The 24,293-nt window shown below is 37.0% G+C and overlaps 1 protein-coding gene across 2 annotated transcripts in view; it reads left to right on the plus strand.

Moving 5' to 3' along the window:
- GPD2 (glycerol-3-phosphate dehydrogenase 2) overlaps positions 1–24,293 on the plus strand; it is a 151,237-nt gene that overhangs the window by 57,063 nt on the left and 69,881 nt on the right. For both annotated transcript variants that reach the window (XM_037849299.1, XM_037849298.1), the window contains exons 3-4: positions 8,169–8,340; positions 23,606–23,730. In XM_037849299.1, coding sequence (XP_037705227.1) covers positions 8,169–8,340; positions 23,606–23,730 — 297 coding nt within the window. The remainder of the gene's footprint in view (positions 1–8,168; positions 8,341–23,605; positions 23,731–24,293) is intronic.

Genomic DNA, 24,293 nt, shown 5'->3' on the forward strand with positions numbered 1-24,293 from the left:
CATTGCATCAAGCCTCGAGGAGTTAGTGATGCTATTTTATTGCTGGCATACAGAATCACAGAGGTTAACTGTACTTCTATAGGTCACACAGTGTGTCAACAACTGAGCTATGATTAGCACTGACAGCTGGTGAGCTTCTAGGCTGTTGCTAACTGAGCAACATTGACATTCATTTTGATTTGACTTTGAATTTCATTTTCATTTATTCATTTTAAGACCTCTAAGAAACTTTTTAGGGTTTTGATGGGACTGAGGAAACTTTCTTTTGTGGAGAGTTCTTTAGCTCTCCTCCTTCTTTCGCCCATCTTCCTGTTAAATTATGTTCATGCTAGGGAAGCTTCCTCTTGATAGAATTTTGCAAATTAAAAACAAAAAAACAAAAAAACTGATGCTTTAAAAAGAAGTTCCACAAACCCAATTTTACCTGCTTTGTTTATTTTTAAACAAAGAAGTTTTGAGATCTAATTATATGCTTGTGAGTACAACTAGAAAAGTTATACAAAGATCTATATTTGTGAAACAATTCACAGAGAAGTGGAGAGTGTATATCACAAATTCGGTCAAAATCTATTTTGAAACATAAAGTTAAAATGTAGTTGAGGGACATCAGGATTGCAAAGATCAAAATGATTTATAAATTGATTCAGTAGGTCAACATTTGATTCACCTGGGAGGGGCAGGGGGAGGAGGGGGACCTTTTTCAGTCTTGGAGCCCCTTCCAGATATATATTTTAGGGAGATCTTAAGCAAAAATGCTGTCTGGTGTGGATGGCTACAGGTGAAGCAGATGCCCTAGGACTTCTGATTTCACTGCCCTGCTGTCAACAGTTGCCTGCGTTGCTGGTGCCAGAGGGCCTGGTGAACTTATGGCACTAATAACTACACATGTATATGCAAAGATAATCAAGCAGAGCTGAGGGCATGGGGTTTGGAGTCAAACCTGGGATCAAATTCTGATTTTCTGTTACTTATCCAAGGAATAACTAAACTCAGTTTCCTCACTTGTCAAAAAATACACCTCCTCTGGTCATGGAGAGCTAAATTTGCTAACATATTAGAAGGCATGGGCACAGCAGTGGCACAGGAAGCAGTCGTTCTTTCTCTTCTTCCCTCTGTGTCCAAGAGGTGGGTGACTTTCTCTGACCTCAGTCACTCTCCAGATCCTCTAATTCTCACTAAACTGTGAGCATTGAAGGGTAGCATCTGTTACCTCCAAACCCAGAATCCGTGTTTTGACACATTTATTAGAAAACTGATAAAACTTGTCTCTCAAATCTGTTTGCATAGTCTATTATGAAGTTAATTTATTTAAAGTAAATTCAAACAGAGCCAAGGGGTTTTCCCACTTTTTACCCATAAAAAAGATTTATAATTTATTTTTTTGCATATACTGTGGTCGCTGTTAAAAGTGCTTTCATGTGACTTCTCAAAAGAAGTGTGGCCACCTCAAAGCAGTACAGCCCTTGCCAGGTGAACTTGGAGGACGGGCCTTGGCCATGGTTAACCTCCACGGGCAGAGCTTGGGTAGCTGCCAGGAGGATAAAGTTCCGAGTCCTCACAGCTTTGTAGGCTGTTAGTTCTTTCTGACTTCAACCCAGACTATCTCTTGTTGTGATTTAGGCTGATTTCCTATTGTCTGGTCTCTAGTGGAGATGACAGCCCCCCATTCGCATTTTTTTTCCTATGGAGTGATCATGAATCCCACACCAAGGATGTTTACACTGAGAAATTTTGCTTACTGTCATGTAAACACAAGGAAAAACATCAGTGTTTAGAATCACAAAGTCATCAGGAGGTGAAGGTCATTAAAACATCTTAAATTTCACTGTAAAGAGATGTTTGTTACATTTTACTTCCAGGAATATACAAATATGGTTAGTCTTTTCCAGAGGTAACAATACAAAGCAACTTCCTTTAAATCTAATGATTCCATTGATTGAATCATATAACATGGGAGAGAAAGACTGATAGTTGCAATATGAAGTGATTTGCATGAAACACTGCGTTGTACTCCAATTATTACTGTACATGATTACAGGACAACCTGGTTGTTAATTGCATGTGGTCTTTAAATATGCATTTCTCTCTCAGAAATAGACACTAATTATTAGATCTTGTTTTTGGTCTTATCCAAAGTTGCAAATATCTAGGAATTTTTTTTTTTTTAATTTGCAAGTCTAATGGTGCACAGACATTGTAAAACTGATCTCATTCTGAATCCTGTTCAGGGTGAATAGTCTCTGTGATACAAATTCTCAAAGATTATGAACTTGGCTTTCAACTCCATGGGAGGTGTTCAGTGTGCAAGTCTCTTGACAGAAGCTCTGCTTGCTATCAGAATGCTGGAGGAATTTTGTCTTGTCAAAATGTAGATGAAAATTGATTTTCAAGTTAAGGAAAAAACCTGCTACTTCCCCGTTGCCCATCATAATTAAATATAATAGAAAATAACAGCATCAAAGCGATTTTCATTATTAGATATTCTCCCAAGTTCTCCAAATAAGAATTTTTTTGGGGGGTGGGATGGAGAAGCTGTGGTTGAAATTGTGCTAGGCAGAAGGAGTTTGTTTTGTGTCTTGGGCTCTCCTTTCCTCTAACTTCAGTGGCTGAATTTCATTGGTCCTGAATCTGGTGGTGTTGGACTTGTTTTGTCTCTGGGCCAGATTTGACAAATTCATATGTCTACAGGGGTCAGACTGGTGAGGTCAATGTGTGAAGCCCATAGGTTGAAACCCTGGGCTAACAAGAAAACACAAGCCCTGCCTAAGGGCTGCAGCTGCAACTCAGTTTCAACAGCTTTATCTCAGATGGAAATCCTGATTCTATGTGAAATATGCCAATTTTTAAGTATTGGAAGCGTGACTCACGTTTTTAAGAATATATTGTGTCGAACAAAGAAAACATGCCAGTGTGACTTCCGGATTTAGCACATGCTATTCCCACTTCTTTTCCCAGCTTTTGTCACCCAGCTAATGCCTGTTGGTCATTTCCAGGAAGCCTTTTGAGGTCTGCTCTAGGGGTTCTTCCTGTGGTTCCAGTAGCCTCTTCTCTATCATAATTATACTTTTTAAGTGATATATTGATTGCTTCTTTATCTTTTTGTTTTGTCCTCTTCTTTTTAAATCCTTGAAGGCCTCCAATAAAAATTGATTGGGTGAGGAAATGATGGTGGGTCAAGTGTCTTCTCCAGACTCCTGAGGGTTTTGGTGTCTCAAGTGATTTAGGACATGTTGCCGTTCTAAGGGCCCTCTCAATCTGTGGATCAATCCTTTAAAGGACCCTATCTCTCAGATTCCTATTTAATCAAATTGGCTCAGAAAGAAGAAGGGTGGGAGAAGGGCACATCTAGGAAGATTTGGAGCATGACGACTACTTTTCTTACAGTGTCTGTTATATACCACCATTGTTTTATTCCTGCAGCTTTTCTAGTCTTTATTTCCAGTCCTTCAACATATTCTCAGAAAGGTAGAGTGCAGATGTGTTTTTGTGACTCAAAGCCATATGAAGCCAAAATGAGTTTTTCTCTTGTCATAATTTTAAGTAGGGCCTTAGGCTGTTTACTGCCTCTAAAATAAGCTTGGTGCTTAGCTTCTCAGTTGCAACACTTTCCAGCTTTTATGAAAAAATAAACAAACATAAAATGTTATTTTAAATGTAGTGTCAGAAATTAAATAAATTACCCTCAGTAGTGCTGTGTATTAAAAAAAAATGGGGGGGAAACCTTGCACTGAAACCTCCATAGCGAAACCACACCAAAAAAAACTTTCTGCATTTGGCAACTGACTTTATCTCATCCTATTACAACTATTTAGCCTGTCTCCAATTATTTCTTCTTGAAATTATATGTAAAGTCAGTATGGTATAGTAGTATAAAGCTTTGTCTCTGTTGCCAGGCTGTTTAAGTTCAATTCCCAACTTTATCATTTACTAGTGATATAGTCATGGGAAAATTAGCTTCACTGTGACTCATTTTCTTCTTTTGTAAAATAGAGATCATGATAATATCTAACATAGGGTTATTGAAAAGATGAAATGAGTAGATAAAAGTAAAAAACCTTATAACAGTGTCTGGCACTTAAATGCTATATATATTTTTGCTTATTGTTATTTTTAATGTCAAGTTTATTGAGGTATAATTTACATGCAGCAACATTCACCTATTTTAATATAGAGTTCTCTGAATTTTGACAAATGCATGCAGGTGTATAACCACTATCACAAACAAAATATAAAATATTTCTATCATCCTCAAAAGTTTCCTTGTCCCTTTTGAAGATAATCCTTTTCCCCCAACCCCAGACCCTGGCAATCATTGAACTGTTTTCTGTCTCTGTACTTTTGCTTTTTCAGAATGTCATACAAATGAAATTATATGAGTCTGGTTTCACTTAGCACAGAGATCGGCAATTTTTTTCTCTTAAGGGACAAATAGAAAATACTTTATGCTTGTACGCCACACAATCTCTGTTGCAATTACTCAGCTCTGCTGTTGCAATCACAGACAGTAATATAAATGATTGGGTGTGGTTGTGTTCCAGTAAAACATAATGTACAAAAGCTGGCAGCAGCCAAATTTGGCCCACAGGCCATAATTTGCAGATGTCTAACTTACCATAATGCGTTTAAAATTCATTCATGTTGTGTATCAGTAGTTTGCTCTTTTTTTTAATTGCCGAATAATATTCCGTTGCATAGATGTACCACTGGTTTTTTCTATCTACCAGTTGAAGGACATTTTAGTTTTTTCCAGTTTTTGGCAATTATTAATAAAGCCACTATAAACATTTGCCTATAGGTTTTTATGTGATCACAGGTTTTCCTTTCTCTTGGGTAATTACTTATGAAGGCGACTGCTGGGCTCTATGGCAAGTGTATGTTTACCTTTATAAGAAATATCCAAATTGTTTTCTGAAACTGGTGACCCATTTTACACTTCTACCAGCCATGTAAGAGAACTCTGATTAAAAAAAAAAAATGTATGTTAGCCATTCTGAAAGACTATAGTCTTAGAAACTAGAGTAAAGATGCTTACCTTTAACCTAAAATAAGTTAGAAGCTCTTGCAGGGTTTTACACATGGAAATGTCATAATTTGGGTTTTAAAAGGATTACTCTGGGTGCTGTGTGGAAAATGACTTGGAAGTGGGGCATTGTAAATGTGTGGAGGCCTCTAGGAGGACATCACATTAGTACAGGGGAGTGGTAATGATCCCTTGATGTGAGAGGTGGCAATGGAGATGGAGAAGTGACTAGATGTGAGAATTAGGAGGTGGAATTGATAAGACTTTGTGATTGATCAGATATGGGACTTAAGAGAATAGGAACTATCAAGGATTCTTCAACATATTTTGCCTAAGCAGCTAGATGTATACTGGTGCCCTGACCGAGATGAGGAACACTGACAGAAAGATTCAGGGTATGATGTCATCAGGTCAATTTTGAGATCTATGTGAGAGATCCAAATGGAGGTATCAAGTAAGCAGTTGTGTCTGGGTTCTGGATGGGGAACAAAATTGGAAATCATTGTGGTATAAAGGATATTTGAAGATATAAGGGTAGATGAGATTCTGTAGGGACAGAGTTAGAGTGATCAGAGAAGAGGGAATGGGCAGACCCCAGAGGAGCCTCAGTGTTTAATGTTGGGCACTAGAAGGATCCAGAGGACATTAAGAAAGATTATTTAAAAGAGTCTGGATTGAGAGAGAGTTCAACTCAGAGAGTGGTGTCCCAGATGTCCAGGTGAGGGAACAGCCAGTTGTGTTAAACGTTGCTGAGATGTCAGTTAAATTGAGGGATGATACTTGCTCATTGGATTTAGTGTCATAGTGGATATCAGTCGCTTTTGGTGGTGATGGTGGTGATGGTAGAGATACAGGTAGTGTATATGTGTGTATGTGTGTGTGTGTGAGAGAGAGGAGAGAGAATCCAGATTTGAAGTGAGGTGAGTTGAATGAATTCAAACAGTTGTGTATAGTACTCATAGTTATGACCTGTTAACAGAGTAGAATAGGGGGCTTTTAGTATTACCATGTTTTAATGAACTATATCATAATATGGTCCTTAAATTTATTTCTCAAGTATTTCTAGAAAACTTACCAAGCAGAAAATGTCAGCAATTCTTTTGATGTGTGAAAACGCTCTGGCAGTTTAGTTATTTGCCAGTCTCATGTCCAAGTCCTACCCATCTGTCATAGAGCAATTGAAACCCTCAAAGGAAGACTCTCCCCGCCTCATCTGTATGGTCATAGCCTGGTGTTTTTGTCTCTATTTTAACATTTGCTCTTTCTGTGTAGTTGTAGGAAACACACACACACACACACACACACACACACACACACATTTTTTTTTCCTTGTTAGATGCTGGAGGGCAAAGGCCATGACTATTGTGTTCTCCATAGCACCTAGTAGTTGCATTTAGTTACTTTTTTACCTTAAGTTAATTTAAATGTATGTAAAGGTAAACAAAGGGAAGTAGTTGTTAGCAAATAATTGGGAGGAGAGTTATATGAAGGAGAATTTAAGATTTTTTTTTTTGGTTTGGCATCTGAATGAAGAGCCTGAAAAGTTATAGTACCTGGTTATAACCTTCTGTTTTTTTAATACTTAGTAAAATATGTTTTGAAATTTCTCTTTTTATATGCTATTAAGGAATCAGATTAACAATAATAATAACAATAACAACTCCTTGTTGGTACTTTGTAGTTTACGAAATGCTTTCATATCATTATTCCATTCAGTCTGAGGACAACCCAGAGATGGAGAGATATAGATATCACAGGGATTTTATCCCCATTTTACAAATGAAGAAACCAAGGCCCAGCGAAAAGTCACATTACTGGTAAATGGGGGTGATGAGACCCAAGTCCAAGCTGAGGCCCTGTGACCCTGCTCCGGGTTCTTTCAATGTATACACCATGGCTTCCAGATTTATTACTCTTCATAGATATCCAAGTGGGCTGATATTAATGAAATCCAATTGTTAGGGGTAATTTGGTTTATTTCATTTAAATGCAAAAAATCACTTCTCTTGGGTAATTGGAATAATCTTTGTGTAAAAGCTGACTACATCTCCTTGAACAAGCTTTGGCCTTGTGGTTCAGAATGTCATATGTGGCGACTACAGCAAGCATGGAAAACATCACCATTATAATTGTGGTTCCTACATAAGAATGGGGCAAATACTACCATTAAGGATTGTATTGATGCTGTGATTTAAGAAAACAGAAGTCAAAATCTGTGGATAACATATAAAGTAATGTTGGTTAGCACTTTATAATTTGGGGAATAACCTAGTATTAACATTTGGGAAAAAATCAGAAGCTAGGATACTTACCTATTTTTTGGTTGTTTGACTCTGACTTCTGGCTTCTGGCAACCAGTTTTATTTATTTTTAAGACCGGGATCATTTTTAACTTAAGATGATCAGTCATATTCTAACGAAAGTAGTAGACATAGGAATGGTCATTACCCTTTAGGAGACTATACTTGGCTTAATTGTTAGTCTTTAAAAACAAAAAAAGTGCTGATTAAATATATGAAGTCTATAATTTTATATTAAATATTTAATGGAAAAGCCTCTGACTAAAATTTTTGGAAAATATTGTCCCTATTGGCCATAGCTGATTATTTAAACTAGATAGTAATTATTTGAACTAGATAATTTAATAATAATTTAGTAATTTCTTTTAGGTTATTTTTAACAGTACTGATTAAACACATAGACCTAGAATATATTTTTGTCCAGGAACTGAAGAATAAGAACATCTAATTTTAAGAAATTGTAGAAAAGTGTAAAGTACTTTATCCTCCTCCTTTAAACACTTTTAAATGATATTATCTTTTGAGTCATGGCTGCTGGGTAAAACATTTCCTTTTGTTTTTCTATAAATGGTCTTAGATAAGGTATTTGGGAATTGCTGTATAGTGTTTGAAATGACTGAACATGGCTGTATATGATATACAAGCAGCTGATACAATGAATCTGAAAATGGGTGTTCCATGGCTAAATAGTCAGTTGGTCCTGTAAATCCATGTGGATTGTTCGTGGACTATGTTATAGCTCTGGCATTCCTTATCTTCATTACAAATCTCTTCTTAGAATATTGTAAAGTTAATTTTTTAAGTGGTTGTCCAGATGAACAACTGAAAATGGTCTGCTTTTGAATCAGGTGAATCTGGCCTATGTTGAAGCAGCAGGGTCCCTCGCAGAACCTGTTAACAGGGAACCACCTTCCAGAGAAGCTCAGATACTGACTTTGCAAAACACGTCTGAATTTGATATCCTTGTTATTGGAGGAGGAGCAACAGGATGTGGCTGTGCACTAGATGCTGTCACCAGAGGTGAGTCCTGATGTGAATGGATGTAACACATTTAAATGTTTCATCTTCCCTTCCCCGATGTAAATACACAGTAAAAGTGAGCTTAAATCAATGTTAAAAGATATTCAAAGTACGCAAAAGTGAGCTGATATCATTATCATTCTTGAAATTTCATGAAAATTACCTTCTGCCTGATAATACCAAGTTAAAAAATACCTAGTTTTTCAAAAACTTGTAATGCATGCACAGGGTCAAAAATTTAAGCTGTAAAAAAGGGTAAATAATAGAAGAAAAAGTAAATTTTTTTCTCTATTCCCTGCCTTCCAGATCTGCGCCCCTGTGGCAACCACTATTTAGTGTCTCTTATTCCTTTTCTCCTTTAAAAAAGTCTCGTTTAAACTCACTTTTGTGCACTTTCTATATCTTTTTTAAGCATAGACAAGATCATACTATATTTACTCTTCTGCAGTGTGTTTTTTCAAATAACAGTATATTTAATCAATCTTTACATGTATGTAGGCTTCATGGATTTTAAATGACTGAAGAACTCATCTTAAGGATGTTTTTATTAATATTCTTTAGGCTGTTTTCAGTTCTTTTTTTTTTTTCCTTTATTAGATAAGTTGTGGGCTTACAGAACAGTCATGCATAGAATTGTCGATTCCCATATACGACCCTATTAGTAACACCTTGCATTGGTATGGTGTTTCTTTTTATGCTACTAAAAATAATACTGTTTTGAGTCAAGTACTGAAGTACTGAACCAGCTCTGAGAATACAAAGATGAATAAAATGTGGCCTTGCCCTCAAGGGTCTTGTAGTACTTTGATATTTGTCAAAGAAATAAAATTTTTCTTTGGGCAGTGAGGAATATTCAGTAGTGATCAGGGCTTACCTAGTGCGTTAGCAGATAACTGTTTGTGCTGCTACTGATGATTTGGGAAAGCAAGAGTTTCTGAAGCTTGAATGTTGACTAGGTTTTTAATTTTTAATATTAGTAATAGCTAAGAAAATGTACTTTGAATATCTTTTAACATTGATTGCTGTCTTTTATAAATGATTGAATGTCTTATATATATATATATATCAATTTATGATTTATACAAGGGATGGATAAACCTTAGTTTGTATTTCTTTTATTATGCTGATAATTCTGTGGGGTTAGGATTTGTAATTAAAATGTACAAGAGTTACTGAAGGTAATCTATATTTATCCTTTTACTACAATTTCTGATCATATCAGTAGCCCCCTGAAGTGTGTAATAATCATGGGCATTTGGTTAATGAATTGTGCAATGCTGCTGTTCATTCATGGAATTTGCTCTTTTATTATATTTGATGCTTCACTTAACAACAAATTTTGCTTTCTCTGTGTTTGATATGTTTTTACCAAATTATTCCTGATTGTATCCATTAATCTTTAGTCACATTTGACAAAAATAAATTACTGTGATCTTTTAAAGTTAGCAGTAATAATTAGATTTTTCAGGACATCAGAGTTTTGGGGGAGCCTTTAGATGTTAAAGGGCTTATATAAAAATACTTGCACAAGCTTTTTTGATAAAATACTATGCCCAAATGCAATTTTGATAATGGATAAACAAAGACTGTAGAGGGAAGAGAAAAAGTCATGAAGTCTTCCTAAGGAAAAATTATTTGCATTCTTACCACCTGCATTTTCTCTGGAATCAATTTTCATTTGTTTCATTTGGGAATATTGTTTTATAAACATAATACATGCCTTTCTCCTCACGTCCTCCTGCAGGTCTCTAGAATCAATAGAAATTGCTTCACTGTTTAACACCTCTGTATCTAGTTCCTGGGCAGCAGCACAGCCCTGAAGCACAGTTGTAGGGACTTTGCACCCACAGGGAGCTGGGACAAGGAGAATCTGATCAATGTATTCCCTCCCTCAGGGCTGTCCAAGGTGTACTCTTCAGTTCTTCATGTTGTTTTTTGTGACTTCACAGGCATGTATCAGGGATCACCTCGTCCGTTTTTGGTTTAAGAACTTGGTATATAATTAATCTTTATGACTTTATTCCAAACTCGAGAGAAGACTGCCTCTTGCTAGAGGAAAGCACCAGCTATAGTTCTCTTCTTTTAAAAAAGTATATATATATGTACACTGTATACTTTTTGTTTATAAATGCTATCTGGCTAGCAATTCCTGATTTCTCGTTACAATTCCTTCAAGTCTAAGGCAGTATTGCATAGTAATTAAGAATACAGGTTATGGGATTGTAATGAACTGTGATCAGATCTTGGCTTTATTACTTACTAGCTCCATGACCTTCAATGAGTGTCTTAACCTTACCGAGAGCCTCAAGTTTCTCATGCATAAATGGAGATAATAACACTCTTCTCTGTAAGTGAAGGTCTGGAAAAGGGAGAGGGTGTGTGTTTGCAGAAGCAGTGCAGGAAAGGGAGAGCCTTACATCTAGCACACTCTGGGAATGTACTCCACTCTCTCACACCTCCCATACCACGAGGATAGGAGGAAAAGATCCCATTTTAGGACAGTGGAATTGCAGCCCATGAAAGTTTGCTGTTGATATGGACCCTGGTAATTACAGTAGATTGTAAATTCCTCCTAAAGTTAGCCTGGAAATGTAATGTAATTTCAATTAAAATAGTGGTTTTCTTTGGTGGTGGTTGGGGGGAGGGGGAAGACTTGAGAAAGTGTGCTAAAGTTTATCTGGAGCAAAAAAAACTATGAGAATGATTAAATTGATTTTGAAAAAAGGATAATGATAAGGGAGGTAGAGACCAGTCAGACATTAAAGTATATTCTAAAGCTACTATAATTAAAATAGTTTGGCAAAGGAATAGAGAGATCAGCAGAACAAAGGTGAAAGTCTAGAAATAGACGTAAGTACATAAAGTTTAAGCAGCATTCAAAATCTGCCAGTATTGGTTAACAAATAATGTTGGAGTAGCACCCCCCCAAAATTTTATGTGTGTGTATATACCATTTATCTTATTCCGCATGGATCAAGGATTTAAAACACGTTGAAACTATTAGAAGAAAGTATATGTGATTTAAAAAAAGATGGAGTACGAAAAGTGCTTCAGAGTTTGGCACCAAAAAAAACCATAAAGGAAAAGTTGGCTAAATTTGACTTCAAAAAAAATTAAGATATGTTTATGGTAAAAACGTAATAAAGTAAAAACATATCTGAAATTGAGAAACTATTATTACATATCAGAGTTTTAATGAATTTCCTTAAGAAAAGAAAAACTTTCAGTTCACTATTAAAAAAATAAGCAACTCGATATAAAAAAGATTATGAATAACAGTAACCAGATAAAAGAAATACAGATGGCTAATAAGCAGAAGAAAAGTTGCTCAATTTCATTGATTATGTATGAAATGTAAGTCAAATCAATATTAGGATGAAAAAATAAACCCTTGTGTAGGTAAAGATTTGAGGGAATTTTGGTTCTCATAAACTATTGGTGAGAGTGCAAATTAATGAAATCTTTTTGGAGGCCCATTTAAGAATATCATGATAAAATATGTATGCAACTTTTGATGCAGCAATTCAACCTATAGGGTTTTTCTTGGGCATACATAAATATACATATGTACAAGGTATTCCCAGTGGCTTATTACAAGTTTTAAAATTTTTAGATATTTGAATATATAGAAAAATACCAAAAATAATACAACAAATTCAAGTACCCACAGAAATTTAACAAATGTTAAAATATTTGCTTCATATCTTTATTTCTCCATAATCCCATCCCCCTTCCTCCCTGAAGGCAATGATCTTGGTGCATATCCTTCCTACCAGGCTTTTTTTTTTCCTTCATTTTTTAAAATTCAATTTTATTGAGATATATTCACAAACCATAGAGTCATCCACAGTGTACAATCAGTTGTTCACAGTACCATTATATGGTTGTGCATTCATCACCACAACCAATTTTTGAACATTTTCATTACCACACACAGGAGTAAGAATAAAAATTAAAGTAAAAAAGGAACCTAAAACATCCCATAACCTTCATCTCTCACTATTATTCATTTACTTTTTGTCCTCATTTTTCTACTCATTTGTCCATACACTGGACAAAGGGAGTAGGAGTCACAGGTTTTCACAATCTCATGACCACACAGTGTATAAGCTAAATAGTTATACAATTGTCTTCAAGAATAAAGGCTACTGGGTTGCAGTTCAACAGTTTCAAGTATTTCCTTCTAGCTATTCCAATGCATTAAAACCTAAAAAGGGATATCTATACAATGCATAAGAATAATCTCCAGAGTGACCTCTCAACTCCATTTGAAATCTCTCAGCCACTGAAACTTTATTTTTATTCTGTTTCATTTCTCTTCCCCCTTTTAGTCAAGGAGTCTTTCTCAATCCTACAATGCTGGGTCCAGGCGCATCCCAGGGAGTCATGTCCCACATTGCCAGGGAGATTTACACCCCTGGGAGTCGTGTCCCACTTAGAGGGGAGGGCAGTGAGTTTACCTGCAGGGTTGGCTTAGCTAGAGAGAGAGAGCCACATCTGAGCAACAAAAGAGGGTCTTTGGGGGTGACTCTTAGGCACAATTTTAAGTAGGCTTAGCCTCTCCTTTGCAGTAACAAACTTCATAAGGGCAAGCCCCAAGATCGAGGTCTCAGTCTTCTAAATTAGTAGCCTCCAATGCTTGTGAGAATATCATTAATTCCCCAGGTGGGGAAGCTTAATATTTCCATATTTTCCCCCAGTTCCCTTACCAGGCTTTTGTACTGTCACTGTAAAATTACTTCTACTCAGAAAATATCATATACTTTTGGTGTTTAGAATTTTATAAGCATAGCATGTATCATTAATCAGCTGTTTTTTTAAAACTCATTTATGTGTTCAGTGTATAATCATGTTGATACATATAGCTCAACTTCATCTACTGAATAGTATTCCACTATATTTATATAATAAAATTTACCCATTCTGCTACTGATGAATATTTAGTTCCAGTTTTCCTCTTTAAAGCATGTAGCATGAACATACTTGTGCCCATATCTTGTGCATATTTGCAAGTATTTCTCTAATATATATGCCTGGAAGTAGAATTGTTTAGTATGTTCATATTTAATAATACTAGATACTGTTAGGTTATTCTACAAAGTGATTATACTAATTCATATTATCAATACTAGAATATGAGAATGCCCTTTGCTTAGTGTCCTAACCAATGTTTGGTTTTACCAGATGTTTTTACTTTTGCCAGTTTAGTATGTTTGAAATAATTCATTTCAATGTGCATTTCCCTTATTTTTAGTAAAGCTGAGTGGTGCTTTCAAATTGTTATGCTCACTCAAGTTTTCCACTTTTCATTATCCATTTGTTTGGGTATGTCTATGATAAACCACATATAGCTGGCTTCCATTTTTTATTAACTTAATAGATAGACTTTATAATTAATAGGTGAGCTTAATCTATTTACATTTATTTTTATTCCATATGCATTTATTTTGTATTTTTCACCTTCCATATTTTTGCTTTGCTTCTTTTCCCTCTTTCCATCTTTAAAATTGAATCCATTTTGTATCATTCTCAGTTTCTGTACTCTCACCTCTGTGGTCTCATCAGGGACTTTTCCCAGAACCAAACCTGTGCTCCCGCCCTGTACTGAACTACAGGACCCTGCAGCCACCTGCTGATCCAGCAGGTGCCTTGGCTCAGGTGCTGGGCTCCAGGCTGGGTCTGCCTCCTGCCTCTAGGCGCATGGAGCCTGCAGTCCATGGTCCCGGGTACTGGTCAGGAGAAGCCTTTCAACCTCCTTTCATAAAAGTTGGAGGCCTTGTTGAGTCTCAACATTCAAGCACCTAGTCTGGCTTTTTAAAAAATCTTTTCCTCTTTCAGGATTCTTGTATTCCTGTCACCCTTTGGAAACTGAAATCTTGGTTGCCTCTCCCTGTTTCTAGACCCAGAGCCCTGCAAGACTGAGGTTTTTGGCTAAAACTGCTCTGAGTTTCAGTTACATTTCTGGTCCATGGAGTATGTTTATCTCGTTTTTGAGTCAACCATGTCCTTTTGAAAAATACATTCATGATTTGCTCTGTGTTTGGAGAAGAGAAAGCATTCAAAGCTGAATTTACAGTGCCATATTGATTTCAGATTCTGGAATCAATTAAGCTATAACTAACTAAGGTCATAGCTTAATTCATTTTTATGTCTCCATAATCATGTATATTTTAAGGAACACAAACTGTTCATAGTATGTTCTAATGTAACATAGCTCTATTAATTGTTTATGTTTCCTACAAATATATTTATAGCTATAATAGCAAAAAAATGGTGTCTGGTTAAATAAATTGGCTACATTCAGCTCTGGAAAAGTGGTAGGTTTGCAAATGTTCCCAGGGATAAAGCCTGAGATATCTTGTAAATTGAAAAAAAAACAGCAGCTACAAAAAAGAACAAGTTGTGAAGAGTGAGTTTGTTAATTATTTTATTTGTGTTTCAAGTAAAAAAGTATCCAGGTTGTGTACTTTCATAATTTTAGAAAATTTCTGGTATGATACATGGGATATTTTTTAGTAGTAACATTGGTTACTTCTATCAGAGGCCAGTGGTATGGTATTTTCTTTTTTCATCTTTCTATATTGTTTGACATTTCTCTTCTTTTTGAACATTGACTACGTTTATAGTAAAAATAGTAAAAAGCAAAAGCACCTCTTTTACTCTTCCAAATAGTGCTGTATAAATGCAGTTAAGGCCATAGCTTAATTCATTTTTATGCCTCCATAATCATGTGTATTTTAAGGAACACAAACTGTTCATTGTATGTTCTAATGTAACATAGCTCTATTAATTGTTTATGTTTCCTAATATAAAAATAGGAATAGATACTAAACAACCAATCCAATGTTATACAAGTCTATAAAACTCTGTAACATTCACTGTTAGAAAATACCAGGCTAAAGCATATAGGATTCTGATCCTGAGGATTAACAATCCAGGATTGCTTTACAGCTTTGCAGGAGTGTTATTTTTAGAGAAATTGATCCCTCATATAAAATGTTCAGCCCTTGGGTTCTTAGTATTGGCAATGGCTTTCTGAAATCCACAGTGCCCGAAGCTTTTCTAAAGAAAGATAAACTCACCTTTCCTTGAACGACGTCACTTTTCCTTCATAGAGCATTTGGCTTTAATACCGATACTTCTGGTGCTAACGTGCAGTGTCTAAGTTTTCTGATTTGTACATTATTCATTACCTTAGTCCGTCTGACATTTATTTTGTAAAGATTACTCTTTCATTTCAATTTTAAAATATCTAAATAATCCCATTTTTGAAAATTTATTCTAATGAAATAGTTAAGGATGCAGAGTTTAAATGAAAATCTGATCTTGTGGTACTATCTGTAATAGTTAAAATAGGAAATAACCCAAATGTTCAACAATAGGGGATTGAATAAATAATCATTGTAAATATTTAATGCAACACAATCCAGGCATTAAAATTGAAATTATAGAAAATATTTATTGACATGGAGAGGTGTTTACAATAAAAAGCGTTAAATGAAAAAAGAATGAAATTGAATATACAGTTACAGAGGTGTTATTTTTGTAAAAATGTACATAATGTGATTATATACATGCATAGAGAATGTGAACATTTAAAACACCCAAATGTCAACTCTGGTTATCTTTGAGTGGTGTGATTACAGGAGAGTTTTATTTTGTTCTCTTTGCTTCTCTGCATTTATTATATTGAGCATGTTTTCATGCATAATAAGAGAATCTGTAAAAGGTATTAAAATGTACTTCTGTTCTGTTTCATGTTGTGAAAGTTAAATGTCATACCAGTTCTCCCCTTGGATTGTAATTGTCTTTTTGTATTCATCCAACTCTCTTGATCCACGAAATGGTTGAATTGGAAGTACCTGGTAACTAGACATTCTCACTCAGGTCAGAAAAGGCAAGACTATATGGAGCTGCATTTTGTTCACAATTTTCTGCAAATTATAGAGACCAGCACCCTCTGTCCCCACCCAAAAGTTACAGTTTTCAACTTCCTAAGAGGTGGGAGGAAGATGAGTGAAAAGATTTCCACTTGGCTTTATTCTTCTACTAGTACTATAGTAGAATATATATATATTGTTGTTATTCGGCTTAACATTGTCAGAGTAATTTCACTCTAAACATTGGTATTTTACCACTCTCATGCAATTCCCAAGGATACCTACTAGTAGTAACTAATAATAATAATAATAATAATAATAATAATAGAACATTGATAATACTATTCCCAAATGATCTGGTTTCTCAGCAGTGATAGAGCTTATTGCTTCCCATAAAAAGTAGCTGCTGGCAGGCAAGATGGCGGCATAGAGAGGAGTGGAAGCTAAGCAGTCCCCCTGGAACAACTACAAAAAACCAGAAACAACTAGTAAATAATCCAGAATAACTGCAGGGGGACAAACGAGACCATCCACTCATCATACACCAACCTGAATTGGGAGGAATACCTGAGAACACAGCATAAAATCTGTAAGTAAAACCTGTGGAACCAAGTCGTGAGACCCCCTCCCCCATAGCCCGAGCTGCGGAGCCTCGTGGTGCCAGAGAGAAGCTCTCGCCCAGCAAGCGAATACAGCTCAGCTGAACTCCAACTGGGGTTTTAAGTAGCGAGTGTGAACTGCTCACTACAGGTACGCAGCCCCAAAAAACAGACAGAGGCTTTGGGTGACGACTGACCTGGGAGAGCCGGAGGGTCGCCTTGACTGGGTCTGAAGGGGACTATCTGTTTCTTTTTCGGCTCAGTGGAGAAAGCCCCAGTCATTTTAAGTTTCCAGGGCTGTGACTCGGGGAAGGGCGGAGACACCACAAGCAGAGAGCGAGACCATTGAAATGCTAATGACCTCCACCTGGGGGCTCTGTCTTCTCTAGGAGGAAAGGGGTGGGGCCCTTTCCATTCAGAACCAGACCCCAGAGCCTGGGGGAACACGGCCATACCTCCTCACACCAGTCAAGAATTATAGGCTAACAGGCGTCACCTGCTGGGCAGAAAAGCACAGTGACCCGAGGCATCAAAGGGTGGAGCAATTTTCTAAGACACACCCGCAGGGAAACCAGATACTGAATATTTCTTCCCTCTGTTCTGGTCTGGGAAAACCTGATTTGGATAAACAAGGAAACCATGACTAGACAACAGAAAATTACAACCTACACTAAGAAAAACAAAGTTATGGCCCAGTCAAAGGAACAAACGTACACTTCAACTGAGATACAGGAATTTAAACAACTAATGCTAAATCAATTCAAAAAGTTTAGAGAAGATATTGCAAAAGAGATAGAGGCTGTAAAGGAAGCACTGGACCTGTATACGGCAGAAATCAAAAGTTCAAAAAACCTACTGGTAGAATCTATGGAAATGAAAGGCACAACACAAGAGATGAAAGACACAATGGAAACATACAACAACAGATCTCAAGAGGCAGAAGAAAACACTCAGGAACTGGAGAACAAAACACCTGAAAGCCTACACACAAAGGAGCAGATGGAGAAAAGAATGAAAAAATATGAGCAATGTCTCCGGGAACTCAAGGATGAAACAAAGTACAATAATGTACGTATCATTGGTGTCCCAGAAGGAGAAGAGAGGGGAAAGGGGGCAGAAGCAATAATAGAGGAAATAATTCATGAAAATTTCCCATCTCTTAAGAAAGACATAAAATTACAGATCCAAGAAGCGCAGCGTACTCCAAACAGAAGAGATATGAATAGGCCTACGCCAAGACACTTAATAATCAGATTATCAAATGTCAAAGACAAAGAGAGAATCCTGAAAGCAGCAAGAGAAAAGCAATCCATTACATACAAAGGAAGCTTAATAAGACTATGTGCGGATCTCTCAGTAGAAACCATGGAGGCAAGAAGGAAGTGGTGTGATATGTTTAAGATACTGAAAGAGAAAAACCACCAACCAAGAATCCTGTATCCAGCAAAGCTGTCCTTCAAATATGAGGGAGAGCTCAAAATATTTTCTGACAAACAGACAATGAGAGACTTTGTGAACAAGATACCTGCCCTACAGGAAATACTAAAGGGAGCACTACAGGGTGATAGAAGACAGGAGTGTGTGGTTTGGAACACAATTTTGGGAGATGGTAGCACAACAATGTAAGTACACTGAACAAAGGTAACTATGAATACGGTTGAGAGAGGAAGATGGGGAGCACGTGAGACACCACAGGAAAGGAGGAAAGATAATGACTGGGACTGTGTAACTTGGTGAAATCTAGAGTATTCAACAATTGTGATAAAATGTACAAATATGTTCTTTTACGAGGGAGAACAAGCAAATGTCAACCTTGCAAGGTGTTAAAAATGGGGAGGCATTGGGGGAGGGATGCAATCAGCATAAACTAGAGACTGTAACTAATAGAATCATTGTATTATGCTTCCTTTAATGTAACAAAGGTGATATACTAAGGTAAATGCAGATAAGAGTGGGGGATAGGAGAGGCATGTTAGACACTTGACATTGGTGGTATTGTCTGATTCTTTATGGTGGGTAATGTCCATGATCAACTGTACAAATACTAGAAATCACTTCATGAACCAGAACAAATGTATGACAATACAATTAGAAGTTAATAATAGAGGGGCATATAGGAAAGAACTATATACCTATTACAAACTATATACTACAGTTAGTAGTATTTCAACATTTTTTCATAAACAGTAACAAACGTACTATATCAATACTAGGAGTCAACAATTGAGGGGGGTTGGTTAGGGATAGGGGAGGATTAGAGTTTCCTTTTCTTTTTTTCTTTTTTCATCTTTCACTTTATTTCTTGTCCGGAGTAATGAAAAGTTTCTAAAAATTGAACAAAAATTAAGTGTGATGGATGCACAGCTGTATGAGGGTACCCAGGGGCAAGTGATTGTACACTTTGGATCTTTGGATAATTGTATGGTATCTGAACAATCTCAATAAAAATGAAAAAAAAAAAAAAAAAAGTAGCTGCTAAAAGGGGAAAAAAAAACCCACAAATAATTCCACATAAAATTTTGATCTAGTTTAGTGAATTATGTTAAATACACAGACACCAGGCACTCGCTGCACAGTACGTGAGGAGGTCCTTCTTTCTACTCTGAAGGAAGATCTTCCCTCAGCCTCTTCACATCCACAGCAACAAGTAGCTGTTTCAATCCTGGATACATTACTTTTCATGCCCTTCAGACTTAATTATTTTACCTAAGAACACAAACATTAGCATTGAATATCACTTAAAAATACTGTTCACTCTCTCTGAGAAGATAAAACTGTACCCTCTTTTCACTTCCTTGCCTCAGACTTAACTGAAAATATCAGAAATGAGGCCCCTAATATCAGGATGAATATTTTTTGAAGGAAGAAAAAAAGTTTAGGTTTTGAGAGGTAAAACAGAGACACTGAATAACAGAACTGAATAAGTACATTTTAAGGCTTTTAAAAATGTCATTTGTCTTGGCTGCAGTGAGTTAATCAGTCAAGAAATATAGTTGTAGGAAGCAGTTACAACTTCCTGCAATGTCTTAATTTTGAGTTCCTTTCTTCCTCCTTCTTTACGCTCATCTAACATAAATGAGATTCAGGACATTTAGTATATAATAACCACTGAAACATTTAAAATTTCCCTTTTTAGAGTATTTTTTTTGTGGTTTAGAAAACTTTTCGTAATGCTTTTAGTTTACATTGTGCTTTAATATATCAATTTAGCTGTGGCTTTGGAGACTGGATTTTTATTTTTTTGCTCTGGAAGGAACAGTATCATTTCTGGAAATTCTGGTGAATAGCATGGGAAATAACAGGACAAAAAAGACAGCCTGGTTTGACAGAGAGGCCCATTTTAACTTTTGTTGGTATTCAGTAGTGTTTCTCACATAAGTACATGTGAATAACTTTTAAAATGTCCAATACTTGCAAAAGCAGTTTTGAGGCTTTAAAGTGTTAGCTCTCACTTAAATATCCTAGAATATCCTCCTGAGATGGCTTGCTAATTCTTAGAGTAGTTCCTTGCCTCACACTGTATTTTGGAAAGAAAAATCCATCCTGACAGCTCAAGCCCATAAAATTCTCTCTTTGTATTATCTTCAATACCCATCTTCTGCCCTTGTGAGCCTGGACTCTTGTCTGCAGACTTCTGCTGTATGGCACTCGTCTGCTAAACGGCCTCCTGCCTGCAGCCCTTCTCCCCTTAGCCTATCTCCCCAGTGCTGCAGCCAGAGAAATCTTTCTAGAACCTTAATGCTATCTCTCAGTTTAAAATGCTTCGGAGATTCCCCTTATAGACAACATAATAATGTTTCTCAAAATGATATCTGAGATCTTCTGGAAAACTTTTAAATTTTATTCTTTCATTATAATGATAAAAACGAATAGATACCTTGTAACAGAACTCACGCTTGTGTTGTGTTGATGCCAGCTGATGGCATTGTGTACGGTCTAATGAAGCTTTTGTTTCTCAAACTCATCCATGCCTCTCAGAGCTCTGAGAGGCATTTTCTTTCTGAGGGGGTTCAGATATTAAGTGTGAGAAACAACGGCCCTGAGGACAGGGTCCAAATGCCCCTTTATTATCTGCCTTGCCCGTTTCTCCCACTGTGTCTCTTTCACATCTTCTCACAGCCCCCTGGGAGAAAAGCATTCCCTGAGTAAGCATCTGTCTTTCCCTTGCTTAGGCTGATCTTTGCCAATGATAGCCCTTTTCTTCCCCTCTACTCATCTTGCACACATCCACATCTTTCGACAGTCTCTACTGAAGATCCCAACCCCAGGAAGAATTAAAAACTTCCCCCAGGCTCCAGTTATTATTCACAAGGTGTTGTGTCATATTGTACTCCACGGTGGCAGGTACTCTAATTTAGTTATTTATTACCGCAGAACAACAGAGTGACTTAAAGCAACGACATTTACTATCGCACAGCTTTAGTGGGTCAGGAATCTGGATGTGGTTCAGCGGTGTCCTCTGACGCTGAGAATCTCCCAAGGCTGCAGCCATCTAGAGGCGCAACTGGGAAAGATCTGCTTCCTGGCCCACTTATGTGGTTGTTGGCTGGATTCAGTTCCTTACAGCTGTTGAACGAGGCCTCAGTTCCTCAGAGGCCTCCCTTGGTTCCTGGTCTCACAACATTACGGCTCGCTTCATCAGAATAAGCCAGTGAGGGATGAGAGAGGATGCCAGCAAGGCAGAGTACTGGCCAGGCGGAAGTCACAGTCTTTTGTAACCTAATCAGGGAAGGGCCTGAATATCAGGAAGTGGGAATCGCTGGGGACCATCTGAAAAGTCCTCTTAACCACGGACCCTGCAGCCTGTGGGCAGGCCCACGTGAGGAAAGCTCGGGCTGGATGGGAGCCTGCTTGTCCTCTCTGTCCTATTTTCCTGCCTCTCAATAGTGCGAGCATCGTGATTCCAGGTTTTAAAGTGAGCTTTAAACTGGCCCTTAAATGCCATTTGAAAATCAACTCCCTCATCTGCTCTTAACTTGAAGAAAAAAATGGTCTATTTCAGTTTTTCAGTCCTGGAGGAAGAACTGTCTATGTTAGACTTACCAAGAAAAGGTGATATTAGCTCACCAAGACAGTGCTTTCTGAAGACATTTTCAAATGTGATTTTGGCTGTATGCAGTCTGGGGTTCATGTCCTAAATTTACCTTCTAACTCTGACTAAGATGATAGTCCTCTGTATTTTCAAATGTAGCACCTGTAAAACTCTGCTGCACTTTTACTTGCCTCTCTTTGGGCTGGAGATTACTTGAAAGCTTTATCTATGCCTACCTAATTCATTTCCAATACTACTGCTTTGCCTAGTACTTAAGCTCTCAGTTAATATTCTTTCAAAAAATATTTTCTTTCTTGATATATTTTTCTGTGTTTTTAATACATCCAGTATTAAATGTACTAAGCATTACTGTGGTTTTAATAATTGAGAATTTTACACATCTTTCTTCGGCACGCACTCTTATAGAGTGACCTGAATCTATAATACCTATAATTTTTATGTTATTTTCTGAGTTTGCTAGGGCATTAGCAGTTTTTGCCCTTGAATCAAAGTTCTCTACTTTTCTTTCCACAGTTTCCAAATCTTTTGTCCTTTTGAATCAAGGGAATTGCCCCGATTTTATGATGACATTTGGGTACGATATTTAAAGTGTTAAAAGTTATAAAAACGACCCTTTGGTATTAAGTGTAATAAATTGGCTCTGAACTGAATACATGCACAGGTTCTCTTATATGAGCTTTGTGAGCCCGTACTGCTCCAGTTACATATTTACACTGTAATTGGATATTATGACATTCTCTCCTCCCCTATGAGTACACCATGCATTGCCTGGCTGTGAAAATTCCTCACGGTTGGTTTGATGTATACCTTGGGACTTATGAGGTTTTGGCATTGCTTTCTCAACTACTGAATGGGACTTGTAGAACCACTAGTCCTGTCCAGTCATGAAAAGTCAGGGTTGTCTCTGCAAGAGAGAAAAAGTTTCTCTGCAAGGAGAAAAAGAAAAGCCACTAGTTTATCCCAAAGAGATTTATTTCAACTCCCAAATAAGGAGCTGGCTTCTAGAACTGACCTGTCTGTAATCAGCCTCAAATTGCCAAGAATAATTTTCCTTTACCCATGGATACCATGCATTCTATTCATTTGTCCTGGCTTGTATTTTTCTTTGTAACTCTAGAATATTGTCATGCTTGCATATTTCTAATTAGGCTATAAATTCCTCAACTTTAGAGGTTATTCTTTTTTTCTCCTTCTGTTTTGCTATCTTCTGCCACCCCTTTTCACATATTATACCTACTGTCACCCCAAACACCTTTGTAAATAAGAGACAGCACATAGAGGGAGGTCTGGCCTACATTTATTGACGATGGATTAGAGTAGAGCACAGATGAGGGGCTGGAACATTACTGAATTCTTGGGAGAGATGAACGCGAAGTCCAGAAAGCATCCTAATGTCAAGTTAACTCTACACAGGAAAAGATGGGTGCCAGGCTCTCCTCTAGCCCTCTCAAAGCACTAGAGTATTTACTGCCATGAAATTATACTCTGTAATATTTTCTAGTTGTGATTCATTCACAGTTTAATATGCTTCTAGTTCTGGTTTGACTTTTCCCCCAGGAAGAGACTAAAATCTCTTCATTATAATATAGACAGTGTTCTGCACTTTGAATACAAATTTATCCATGTTCAGAGTAATTTTTCTTGTGATTGTCTCTACCCTGGAGAAGTGCTTTTAATGAATTACATACAAATTGTGTAATTTAAGAAGTTAATTTGGTTTTCTGGTTACACAGGACTAAAAACAGCCCTTGTAGAAAGAGATGATTTCTCATCAGGGACCAGCAGCAGAAGCACTAAATTGATCCATGGTGGAGTGAGATATCTTCAGAAGGCTATCTTGAAGTTGGATATTGAGCAGGTAATTGTGTATGCTGGTTGTTAAACAAAAATTGCAACTATGCTTTTTTTTTCTATCCAATTAAATCAGCTTTTTTTTTTTTTTTAATGGCTTTTAACATTTCTTGCTGTTGGAAATACCTATTTAGTGTATTCTGCTGTAATGTCTTTTGGGAGGGGTCTGTGAGTTCTTTTGGGAGAGGTGTGTAGTATTATGTTTATGGGTAATCAGGGGCTTTTCTACACAGGCATATTAAGGTGGCAGATTTACAAAATCCCATTTGAATGTTTTGCCTTTTAACAGTCGCAATTGGGTTTTTGCCAATGGCTACCAAATTGCTACTGCCCAGGAGATTTCAGGGGAGCTTGTTGTATTGCAGGGGGACCGTCAAATTGATCCTCATAACCATGGCTGCAGTCATACACTCATGTTGCCACTGACATATTCTTAAGGAAAAGATGATCTGAGTCATGCTTTTCTTATGTCACACTTTATCGTGTCCAGTCTGCCACCATTTGAAAACTGCCAAGGCAGTGTGGAAGATGACATTTCCCTAAGGGGTAAAAAAAAATCAGCTGAACTCT

This window comes from Choloepus didactylus, chromosome 9 (genome assembly GCF_015220235.1).
Source record: "Choloepus didactylus isolate mChoDid1 chromosome 9, mChoDid1.pri, whole genome shotgun sequence".
Classification (NCBI taxonomy): domain Eukaryota; kingdom Metazoa; phylum Chordata; class Mammalia; order Pilosa; family Megalonychidae; genus Choloepus; species Choloepus didactylus.